Here is a 12,344-nt window from a genome sequence, read left to right as displayed (position 1 = left end):
TATTCTTCTGTTTGTTCTTAGTGAAAGAAAACGAAGATTCCTCTATTTGTTTCTGTTAGAAGATTAATATGCCTTTTATGGTCCTGAGATGATATAGTTTTTAGTTGTTAAGGAAACCCATTGAATTGACCAACCACCTCCAAATGGCCAGCCTAGGGTAGGGCTTGTTCGGGTATGAATTTTTACTGTTTTTTCTCAAAATTGTGAATATTGAAGAGAAAAAATTATGTTTGGATTGTTTAAAGAATATAAAATATAATTAAAAATGAAAACAAAATTATTACAAAATAATAATAATAAAAAAAATTTGGGGTGGTTCTGAATCACCCCTAGAGATGGCCGAACCACCCCCAAGGGGTGGATCAGCCACCCCAGGTGTTTAGTTATAAACAACGTAGTGTTTAATGTTCCTTGAAATCAAAACGACACAAATAATCTAAGTTGTTTTTGAAATGACGTAAAAAAATCAAGTTTTTTTTTTTTTTTTTTTTTTTTAAAGACGACAATTTTAGTCGTTTAGTGAGCAAAGGTCGTAATATATTCTTTACCAAAGTATAGCTTTGCAAGCTTAAGGTCGAATCCACATGGACTTATATAATTATAGGAAAACTAAATAAATCCCAATCAAGTTCAATAAAAAATATGGTTGGTCATAAATAAAAATAAAATTAAACATGCAAGTAATCTAAGTAGAATAAATAATAAAACAGTAAGTTATCAAGATAAAAACAACCAAGGTTGTGAAATCCATCTCATTAATTCATAACATGTATTCTTGATCATTGATTTTTACCCAAACTCTACATGATAACTAGAAATCAATCTTGTTACCGTGGAAAATATCATGGTTAAAACCATTAACAAAAATCCAAAGCATGTTCTTCTTCGCTTCAACAATTTAAAACAAAATCATCAATTGTATTCTTCAACAAGAGATATCCAATTTTAATTGAGAAAAATGTAATTGAAATATCCAAAATGCAATTCCAAGATCACCAAAGAAGTAGAAAATTACAGAATAGAAAATTACACAACCACACAAAACACCAAGATTTAAGTGATTCAGCTTAATAAGTCTACATTCACTGGCGAAGATGATGCAGGAAAAATTCACTAACAAAAGAGTAAAGTACAAAAGGTAATACAAACAAAATTGCTAAAACTCAAAAGCCCCGGTACATTCAAAGTTCACTTTCACACAAAAGAGATAACTTCCTTTTGGCACTCCAAATATTGTGAGAATACAAGTGAAACAAAAATGGTGTATCTCTCTACGTTGGCAACTCTCTCTCTCTCTCTCTCTCTTTCTCTCTCTCTCTCTCTCTCTCTCTCTCGGCAACTTCAACCTTATTGAGAATTTTAGTCTCTCGTAATATTAAAATACATAACAAAATCGTCTCCAAGAGGTAGCTCAATCGGCTGGGACTACGCTTAATGAAGTTGAGGTCACTATTAGATAGCTCAAGAGCGGCATTCACTCCACTCTCGTCTACTTGACCTTCCACTAATATTAATATGAGCTACCAGTTCCAACCCTCGCCATGCATCAGTCTTAATTAGCTCTTTAGTAGCTTGGCTTTTCTGCGCATCTCCTACCAAAAAGTGAGTATTTGGTCAAGTGTTTCAGAAGTCTTACGGATGGGACAAGTCACAAAATTCTTTTATTTCTCAACTTTTAGCTTTCACGTTTTTACAAAAAATTGCTAATTTTTTTTTTTTAATCAATTCCTACAAAATATATCATTCTAAGCTCAATATTAGTGATTAAACAATATTTCCCAATTAAATCTAAAAATGAAAGAATTAGAACATAATAAGATATAATACTGCTTACTTTAATATAGTAAATTGGCACATTTACGCAATTATCACACCCATTAACCAGCTAATTATTAGTCTCTAACAATTCAAGCGGCTCAAAACAAAATACATAAATAACTTAAGAAAAGAAAAACACTTTCTTTTCTTTTTTTTTTTGTTTTTTTTTTAATCCAAGGCAACAAGAATTAGTTCAAGGTCAAAACACGAACAACTACCAAAAATTTTTACGTGCCATCAAAACTCAATGTGAGTGAAATTTTAGCTAATAGAAACATACTCTTAGTGTCCAGATAAACATAACATCGAATTTCTATCAAAAAATATGCATTGATTCAGGCCTATCGGTGTTAACACTCAACAGTTGATATCACTCTAAAATGGGTGTAACTCTCTCAAGTATATGTGAGTGGAATAATGTAAGCAAAATCAAACATCTGACATATTAATCATATGAAAAAAGGGGTAATCAAGAAAGAAAAAGTAGTCTCATGGAAGGATGCCGAAAGTACTTTACATCACACTCATTGATTAGTCATGAACATGTCTGAACCATACAATAATCAAGATCAAATAAGGACTTTTATTGTGAAGTAATGTAGGGTTAAGAACAGGAAAATAGATAACAAATAGATGATGGTAAAAAATTGAAAAGTGTTTCAAGAATTATTGAATCTTTGGCTTCTTTTGAAATTTTCAATCAATTTTCTTTTTCTTTTTTTTGATTACATGTCACCTCATTGGGATAAGTTGCTTGAATTCATTCTTGAAACACTTTGGAAAATGGTTTAAGAAGAAAGGCTAATCATAAGGCTCAACCGGGTAGCTAGTGAATCAGTGATAATGTATCAAGAAAAGAAATTTCAGGCTCAACGTAAAGAAAAATGGCCTAATCTCGTCTCTCAAGGATTTGCATAGTTCTTCAACATTCATGAATCCAAAAGATTCAAGTGTGGCATAAAATTTATAAGAATAATGAGACTATCACAACGAAATAATTTATGTGCTTCCAAATGAAATATGATATCATGAGAATTTACTCTCTACAAAGAATGATGGGCTCAAAACTCACAAGGGTTAAAAAATCTCGGCATTTATTATCCTCAAAAATTTCTAAGTCACTTTTATCCTTAACAAAGAATTATGTTTTTGTGGCTAAGTGGATGTGCAATAAATTGAGCATGAAAACAATGAAATTCTTTAGCAGGAATAGCATAATGAACTTCAAACATAAAACTCTTTTTTTTAAACAGAAAAAAATAAAAATCTAAGCATAACACCAACTATGTTTCTCCAGACCTAAATCAAACATTATCCTCAATGTGTCCCTTCTTACCTCAAAAGGATGAAAATCATGCTTATAACAAATACAAGATGTAAAGATAAGAAAGATAGTACCTGGTTGAGCTTGTACCACATGATTGCTACCAAGAAAGAATTAAGCATAAGAGCACACGAACATATGTAATAATCACATAAAAGGAACAAATTAAAGAACATAACAGAATTAAAGAAAAAATTATACTTACAAAATAAGAAAGAAAATAAAATAATATGACATGGAATATGTTGCCTCCTGCTGGTACTACGCATGTTTACCGTCTTCAGCCAGACACTCTAAAAATCAATCATAATAAACATGATCTTCTAAATTCACTTCTTCTACGTCTAGACTCTTTAGTTCAAAAAATAGTTTTAATCGTTGGCCATTGGATTTAAACGCATCACCATTATTAGAATTCTCAATCTCTACAGCTCCATGTGGGTAAATGGTGCGAACTTTCAAAGGACCAGTCCATCAAATTTGTAATTTGCGCGGGAATAGATGCACACGAGAATTATAAAGGACCTTCTAATTGGGTGCAAAATATTTTCTCAAGTTGTTCTTGTCTATAAAAGGAAGAGGAAATCGATCTTTCCTCATCATGGAATTCAACTCGCGGTAATCAATGAATACTCCCCATCCCGTTAGAAGGCGATTTGGAACTAACTCATCAGTTGCATTCTTGACTACTGTTATGTCAGACTTCTTTGGCACAACTTGAACCGGGCTCACCCACTTACTATCAGAGATTGGGTAAATGACACCCACATCCAAATTCAACTCTAGCCACCTCTTGCATGACAGTAGATGGAAGTGGAGGTGACGAAGAAAGGGGAAGAGAAACGACTTTTGGTTGCCACTTAGCACTTAAAAGAGGGATAGAGTCTAGCAATGTATTGACCTCCCACTTGATTTTTCAACATCAAAGGTACCTCCAAGATGGGCTATACACGCCTCTAAGGGATACTCACAGCTTGACTGTATGGAAGTATTATGAACCAGACTCTCAATCATGTAAACCCACTAACGTCCTGTGTCTGGTGTTGCTTGCCGTTGTCAAAGATATTAAGTTCAACAGTCATGTTTCCAAAAGAAATCTTCATCACACCATTTCGACGATTGATCAAAGCAATGGTTGTGGCTAAGAAATGAAGACTCAAAATGAAAGGAGTTTTCCCACTGAAATTTTGAACAAGATGAGTGTCTAGGACTACGAAATCCACAGGAAAAAAGAATGCATCAGCCTTAATCAGAACATCCTCAACAATACCTCTAGGAATTTTCACTGACTTATCAGTTAATTGAGGTGTCATCTGAGTGGGTTGCAACGCCCCCAAACCTAACTGCAAATATATGGTCGTATGTTCACACTCGCCCCTAAACCTAACAAAGTTTGTCTCAGCCTGCACCAGCGGAAGTGGTTTCAACACATATCTCGTCCTCACTAGTTATGTTGGTAGAAGAACCGCCAGTGCTAAAAGAGTGTGCACCTTCAATAGACAAGTGCTGGTCAATCTCTTCTGTACATTGATCTGCCTCTTCCGGTGGATTTTTTTTTTTCATATTCCGCACACTCTCCAGTTCTATTACTACTTTTTTCATAGATGACCTATCATTACCTATTGTACTGACGCACCTTTTTACCAGATTAGCTACTTTTTTTAGTTGCTCAATGTTATCCTCATTTAAAATCTGGTTGTCCTAGATTTTGAGTAAGCCATACTCTGTCAAGGTAGACTGAAAATAACTAGCTAGACCTATAGTGCTGGCTGTCCCAACACCATGAATTGTGTCCTTCTTTATGGTCAACAGTTCTGCCATATCAACACCAAAACTGTGAGATTAGTTTTCAATATTAACTGTTGATCCATGAAATAATCCAGTCCAAGTACCCAATTTAATTTTACGTCATTTTAAAATTAATAACTAATTAATTTATTATTTATTGACGTGTTGTTTTCAACACGTCAGTAAATGTTGACGTGCCACTTTTGGCGCATCAACAAAAAATTTGTTGACGTGCACTTTTGGCACGTCAGCATTTACTGACGTGGCAAAAAAATACTACTGTTTGCCACGTCAAAAAATGACATTTTTTTTGTAGTGTCAGTGGATACGTGAGTTTGCTCAAGGGAAATTTGTCTTCAAAGACCGAAGCCAGCAAATTTTGCGGAGAAATTATCATCCAAGAGTATGTTGGCACTTTTTAAATCTCTATAAATGACTGGCTTGGAAGCCTCGTAATGTAAAAATGCAAGAACTTCTGCAATTTCTACCGCTATATTCAAACGCTTTTCCCAGAAAAGATCTTTATCTCGAATATGGCTAGAAAGGGTCTCATTTGGCATGAACTCGTACACTAATAAAGGGACTTCTTCTTCAAGATAATACCCTAATAGTTTAACAATATTTCTTTTGTTGATTTGTGTGAGCAGAAGCTTCTCACTTAATAATTGCTGGTTTTTGACTCCATCAAACCGCTTTAAATTTTTTATGGCAACGACATTTTGGTCCGGCAATTCTATTTTGTATCCCATTCTATAGGTTTGGAGGAAATTTTTGTCCATTATTTTCTCCTTTCACACCACCCACTTTGTCTTAAATTCCAACCACCTCCCTCCTTTTTCCCATTTCTTCCTTCGAGAGCATTCACAACGAAGTTTTCACTTTAATATCTATTTGCAGTCTCACCAAAACTATTTTTTAGTTAAATTTTGGGGGGGAGGGGGTGGGGGGGGGTGGGGAATTTGGTAATCTCTCATTTTTTGCCCCACTACTTTAGGCAGAAAAAAGTAGTGAGTAAGTACTATTCATTCACCAAATGAATAAAAACTTGTTTCTTTCTCCCCTTTTTTTCTTTTTGGTCTCTCCCTCATCCTTTAATAATTAAAAAAAAAGAATAAACAAATATTTGAAAAAGAATATTTAAATGGAAATAGTGAAGGTGGATTGTTAAAATAGTAAGACGGTTAATGATGCTCTAAAATAGTAAGCTATTAAAATAGTAAAAAATGTACTTTTAATTATTTTGGTGTGTACAATTTGGTGAGACTACAAATAGTGCTACGAGCCAAAGACCAATTTCCTGACAATTATCAATATCATGTGGGCTTGCTCTCAAAAACATGTTTTTTTGTTTGTTTTTTGGTCTTTTATGGAGGTGCCTAAGTCTACATAAAGCTTAAAATTCTTTAAATTTTAAATTTTAAATTTTAAAAATTCTTTAAATTTACTTTTGAGAAAAACTTGGTCCCAAATAAAAAAAACATTCTTGAACTTTTTTGTGAAAGTACAAAACTTTACACATTCTTCCACTAAGTGATGTGGAGACTAGAAAAATTTATTTGACATGCTTGTAATTACAACGGGTGGAAATATAGAAGAGATTCCCATGGACCCAAGTGGCTTTGCCTTGGGGCATCACATGCCTATTCCCAAACCATCTTTAGAGAAGACAAAATAAATAAAAATCCAAGGATAACACGTTTTGCAAAAAGAAGAAAAAAATAAATTAAAAAAAAAAAAGAGAGAGAAAGTTAAGTAAAAGATAATTTTAAAAATTAAAACATTCAAGTAAGACAACAAAGATGTTAAACAATAACCCTAAACCCTAAACCCTAAAACCCTAAACAAGAAGATGTTACTGTTCACACCTCATAATTTATTTTTATTTCATTTTTTTTGGTTTATTTTTTTCTTATCCGAAATATTTTTTAATGGTTTTTTTAATTGGTGACATGTTAATATCTAACACGTCACTAAAAAAAAAGTAGTGACGTGTTAGGAATTAACACATCACTAATTGGTGACATTTTAAAGAAACCTGCACTATAATTAAACACGTCACTAAATTTATAGTTTTTTGTAGTGTAACTTCCTTGTGTGTTGATAAGGATAACGACAAAGTTTTCCTCTATAAAGGGATTGAAGAAATTCTTTCAAAGTTAATATATTAAAGTGGCATTTGTTTTTAAGTAATTCTCACCTGTATGTATTAATAATAATTTATATGAGAATTAGGTGCTTGGTTAATATTATAAAAAATATAAGTGATAATTATATGCTCTAGGACATATGTCAATTTAATTAACTGAATTGAATGAAAGTCTTCCAATTTAATTAAGAGGAAAACTGTCTTAAAAGAAGTGCTAAAAACCCTACTTTCATTCTACCCTCATCGGCTCTTAAATTTTTATTTTTATTTTTAAACAAGTCCGATGAAATGGGGTGTAATAAAGGTGTAGCTTTTAGCATTTATCAAAAATAAATACTAAGTAAAATCTACAATAAATAACCAAAATTAAAAATACAAGTAATATTCCAAATCCGATTACATTTAAACCATGTCTAACTAATACACGCAAGCATCTCGTACTTTCAGCATTCAAACAAAATTACAAAAGTGTACGTAGTCCAATATAAATATCTCTCATCTTCAAAATAATTATCATACTAACCCTTATGTAAGATGACCATCTTGAATAAAAGTCAACCAAAACTTTTGAAACAAAACTTATTTCATAGATTTTTAATTCTTATTGTTTGCTTCTTAAAATAAGACGATTGCAAAACTGAGTTGAAAATTTTCATTTTAGCACACTTGGGTGTTTTAAAATTGTGCCAAAAGTTTAAAATGTTTTTACTAATATTTTCTATGCCAAATTGCCAATCACGAAGTGGGGGACTTACTCATTTTCAGCTGGTGCAAAGAAAAGTGAGGACTCTATCAAATTCTTGGAGAGAACTTGTTGATAATCCAAAGCAATGGTGTTTGCATATAGGTGAAGCTAAGATACCCTGATTTTACAAGCACTCTGGCTTGACAGGGCACCAGAATGAGTTTTGTCAGAACTTGAAGGATTAAAGTTTGACGTAGTAAAGTAGAATAGAAAGTAAATGGATGATGTTGATTTTAATGGGGATTTCGAAAATTGAAAGATGGATAAGAGATATTGATGATGATAACCGGAGAGGGAGTCAAAACCTACAGAAAAATGGGTGGCATGGCATGGGCTACTACAATCTGCCAAGTTAACACAGTAACATATCATGCAATATAGAACATTTCTTGATTTTTTTTTTCTTCTTTTAACAAAGGCTGATCTAAAGATGGATTGACAATACCATGTCAGCATAGTGACATAGTGATATGGTATATAACACTATTCTTTCTGATAATGCCAACATTGCCAAGTCATCAAGATATTCAATTACATTTTCATTTTACCCTTTGCATGTAGGAGAACAAAAATATCATTTCCTTGTCTTTTTGCCAAAATTTATACATAACATCCCAGTCTCATATTAAGAAAATAAGAAAAAGGCGCACATAAATTGGGTGGCTTATAAAGATAGTCATGAGTTTTAAATTCCACATTGCCTAGTTATTATGTGAAACTGAGCTTTATAATAAATCTAGAGAAGCTTCAAATTGACTAGTCCTTTTGGTATGATAGTGCAGATATGATTAGCATTGCTGTTGCTGTTGCTGTTTTTGCAATATATGCCAACATCCATTTGTCTATACTACACATTGCAGACTACTATGGAAGTGAGCAAAGGATCAGAAGCACCAGTAATAACAGCACCCTCGTTTCTAACATCCAGCAGATAATCCAAAGTTTTCTCCGTAATAATCTCACCAGGGATCAGAACTGGTATTCCTGGTGGATATGGACATATAAGCTCCCCACAAACTTCCCCAAGGCACTCTGCTATACTCACCTTCTTTTTACTTTTAAAGAAGGCATCCCTGGGAATCATGCTCATTTTGATGTCTGCAAAGGGTGTAAAGCCACGATGCTGCAATCTCCCTTTACCTCCATGGATTGGTGCATGAGTTCCTGTTAGATGTTTGATTCCTGATACAAGCCTCTGAATATGATCTCTACTAGTTCCAAGGTTAATTGCGAAAGTAATGGATTGAGGCCCAACAAGTTCACAAATGATCCCATGATCTCTACATAATATCTCATCTGCTTCATAACCAGACAAACCAAGCTGCCAAAAACCAATAGTAAGTCGCAAAGGATCAATGGCAGGAAAGTGAGAAAAGCTTGCAAGGTCAAACACTGAAATGCCTGGTATTTCTTTGATCAAATGTTTTGCTTCAAAGCCCAATTGCATTGCTTTGTTGAATATGGTGTCTGGGTTTTCACTTAATTGAGCTCTAGCAGCATCTAATGATGCTAAAAGCAAATAACTAGGGCTAGTGCTTTGAAGAGTTTGGAGACATCTACCGATTCTTTCGCTGTCTACAATATTCCCCAACATGTGTAACATCGATGACTGCGTAAGAGAGCATAGAACTTTATGAGTGGACTGTACAGCAAGATCAGCTCCTTGCTGGAGGGCTGAATTAGGCAGCTGGGGATGAAATCCTAGATGTGCCCCATGAGCCTCATCAACAATCAAAGGAATTCCGTGAGAATGACAGAGCCTGGAAATCTCGGCCAAGTTGCTGCATATACCGTGATAAGTAGGGGAAGTGATAAAAACCGCAGCTGCTTTTTGACCTTCCATCTCTAATTCCTTGATTGCTTGCTCTACCTGTAAAAACGGCCATCTTGATTCATTATGTATAGTTTTGAGTAGAAAAAAAGGCTGTTAAACTGTTAAAATGAAAGAGACAAAGAAAAGGTCACCATGATGATCTTTTTTTGTCTCTTTAAATTAAACTTTTCAGAATTACATCATCTTGATCAGTTTTTAACTATTTATCCAAAGGTTACATTGGAATACATGTTTCTTATCAGCAAAAAACTTCCTTTAAGGGTGAAAAGACAATACATGTTAACAATGGTTTGAACGTGAACACAAGAATTTCAAACTTGCCTGCGATGAAGTTGCGCCACCAGCAATGTCCCAGTCAAAATCATACTGGGGAATGATGTACTTAGGTTGTGCACCTGATAATACCATGGCTGATATAGCTGATATATGGGAATTACGAGGAAGAACTAGAAATTCTCCAGGGGAACAAGTTGCCATTATTGCTGCTTGGATTCCACAAGTGGAACCTCCAACAAGAAACCATGTCTCTGATGATCCAAAGAGTTTGGCTGCTTGTCTTTGTGCATCTAAAATAGGCCCCTCTGGAGAAAAGAGGTTGTCAAGCTCTGGAAGCTCAGGCAAATCATGAACAAATGGTCTTAAACCAATTAGCTGAGTTAATGAAGACGGAGCAGCGCGTCCTCTGTTATGCCCAGGGAAGTGAAAACTGGCAACGCTTTGTTCGGCAGAAGCTTTCAATGCACTAACCAAAGGAGGTGGGCTATCTTGCTGGGCTATTGGAGAATGGGAAATTAGAAGATCATCCTTTGTGACGAACTTGTTGTGAACTACAAAAGTGCCGTTGTCCTGCTTATTCCCCAGCTTTATAATGCTTCTTTCCTGCATGACATTATCAAGAAGTAAGAGATTTAGGCATTATGATACATAAAAAGTAAGCAGTGAAGCAACTTTTAAACCCATTAGATTGCAACGTATTCTTTTATCGGTTCACTTTTAATGAAACTCCTCAAGTTTTGATAGCTTTTCAAACCTCAAATATAACAGAACCATCATTCCTGAACCTGTTGATCCTTCAAACAGAAGAATTGAATTGTAAGACAATTTTTTTCTCTCTCTTCATTTTTCTTCCCCCTTTTCCCTCTGTGATAACGATTAAGGAATTTATAGATTTTACAACATAAAATGCTGATTTTGCCTCAAGCCTACATCAACTATACAATTTCTGTAAAAAGTAAAATATAACCCGGATGTGTATGACTTAGAAAGAAGTCCTCTTGTAATTTCACAAGTTTTGTACCCCTAGAATTTCTCTAAAACTTATTCTTAGATATTGCTTTCAAAAGCATCCCATTATAATGCTAGACAGATATTACATGTTAATTTAAACCTTCAATTTGATCTACACAAATTTTTGATGGTTACAATTGAGGATGGATAAATGAGCTATAAAATATTTGACGCTCACCCATTGGGATATCAACCAAAACTTATGATATAAAGCTATTCAGGGCCTCTTTTCTTGTACCATGCAAATTGAATGACCCATTTTCATTTTACATGTGCTGAAGGTACAAATCCGTCATCTTGAATGTAACATCCAAAAAAGTTGGAGCCATTATCATAAATTGTGATGCAAGATCAATAGATGGTTGCCATCCTCTTGAATGCTTCCATCTTAAGAATAGCAGAAGAAATGAAAGCAACATAGAGAAATTGAAAAATGAGTATAAAGCAATTAAAACAAACACAAACGAACAAGACAGCGAATAGAAGAACGGAATTCATATCATTTCAGAACATTAAAATCAAAAAATAGAAGGAAGTGGACATTAAAAGGACATTAAACAATAAGCAGAAAGTTTAGTTAGAATTACCTTTCTTTTATCATTACTTGTATAGGAAAAAGGAAAAAGGGTATTAAAAAGTAAACCTTTCTTTCAACCGTTTTCTCAGCAACCAAACATGCATTACTATGAAAGCAATTGTCTTTGAAAGTTGAAAGGGAAAGTAACCAACCCACCACCGAATGACAAAATCTTGATCTTCTAAAAGTTGCCAAACTCCAGTTATTGGAACAACCCAAGTGAAAACTCTGCACCAAACACGCAAAGAAAGAAAAATATGAACAAGAGACTCAATGTCGTAATGCCATAATAGAGAGAGAGAGAGAGAGAGAGAGAGAGAGAGAGAGAAAGAGAGAATTACAAGGTCCAACGAGGTTGAGAAGCACGAAAGCATTATATTTTAAGTAATCGTCAGTGACTACTCAGTATTCGAATTGAGCTCCAAACCAGAGAGAGGGAAAGAGCGCGAGCGAGCGAGAGAGAGAGAGAGAGAGAGAGAGGGAAATTATCTGTGAGAAGGTTTGGGTCAAATGGCGTGTGAGAAATATGAAAAAAAGAATATATATATATATATATATATATATATATATATATATAAAATTTAAAAAATAATATTGCATGAATAATTGCAAACTGTTAAATGTATTATTGAGATGCTTAAAAAAAAAAACTCCATTTATAATATGAAGAAATCACGACAAAACATTTTTTTCTATTCAAAAGCAGTTTTTTTTTTAAAAAAAAAAACTATTTATCCATTTAGAATTAACATAGACCGTTCAATTCATACATAAGCACATTTTACATACTAAAACATTAATAAGTTGAAAAAATAATTGTTCAAG

At 33.9% G+C, this 12,344-nt stretch overlaps 1 protein-coding gene across 1 annotated transcript; it reads right to left on the bottom strand.

The window, feature by feature from the left end:
* Positions 1–8,413: 8,413 nt before the first annotated feature.
* LOC132184271 (uncharacterized) lies at positions 8,414–12,007 on the bottom strand. The gene is made up of 4 exons (XM_059597836.2): positions 11,861–12,007; positions 11,676–11,747; positions 9,977–10,534; positions 8,414–9,691 (listed from the first exon to the last, which is right to left on the bottom strand). The coding sequence occupies exons 1-4, from the start codon at positions 11,891–11,893 to the stop codon at positions 8,669–8,671; spliced, it is 1,686 nt and encodes a 561-aa protein (XP_059453819.2). The 5' UTR covers positions 11,894–12,007; the 3' UTR covers positions 8,414–8,668.
* Positions 12,008–12,344: the final 337 nt, after the last annotated feature.

This window comes from Corylus avellana, chromosome 7, assembly GCF_965113065.1.
Source record: "Corylus avellana chromosome 7, dhCorAvel1.hap1.2, whole genome shotgun sequence".
NCBI lineage: Eukaryota > Viridiplantae > Streptophyta > Magnoliopsida > Fagales > Betulaceae > Corylus > Corylus avellana.
The sequence above is the reverse complement of the archived record's forward strand: the minus strand, read 5'-3'. Positions and strand labels throughout refer to the sequence as shown.

Excerpts from the sequence above, each read along its gene's own strand:
- LOC132184271 (XM_059597836.2), bottom strand. The coding sequence starts at position 11,893 with ATGCTTTCGTGCTTCTCAACCTCGTTGGACCTT. Across the intron at positions 10,535-11,675 it reads CAAGATTTTGTCATTCGGTG|GAAAGAAGCATTATAAAGCT; the intron begins GTGGGTTGGTTA and ends AATGTCATGCAG. Across the intron at positions 9,692-9,976 it reads GTGGCGCAACTTCATCGCAG|GTAGAGCAAGCAATCAAGGA; the intron begins GCAAGTTTGAAA and ends CCGTTTTTACAG.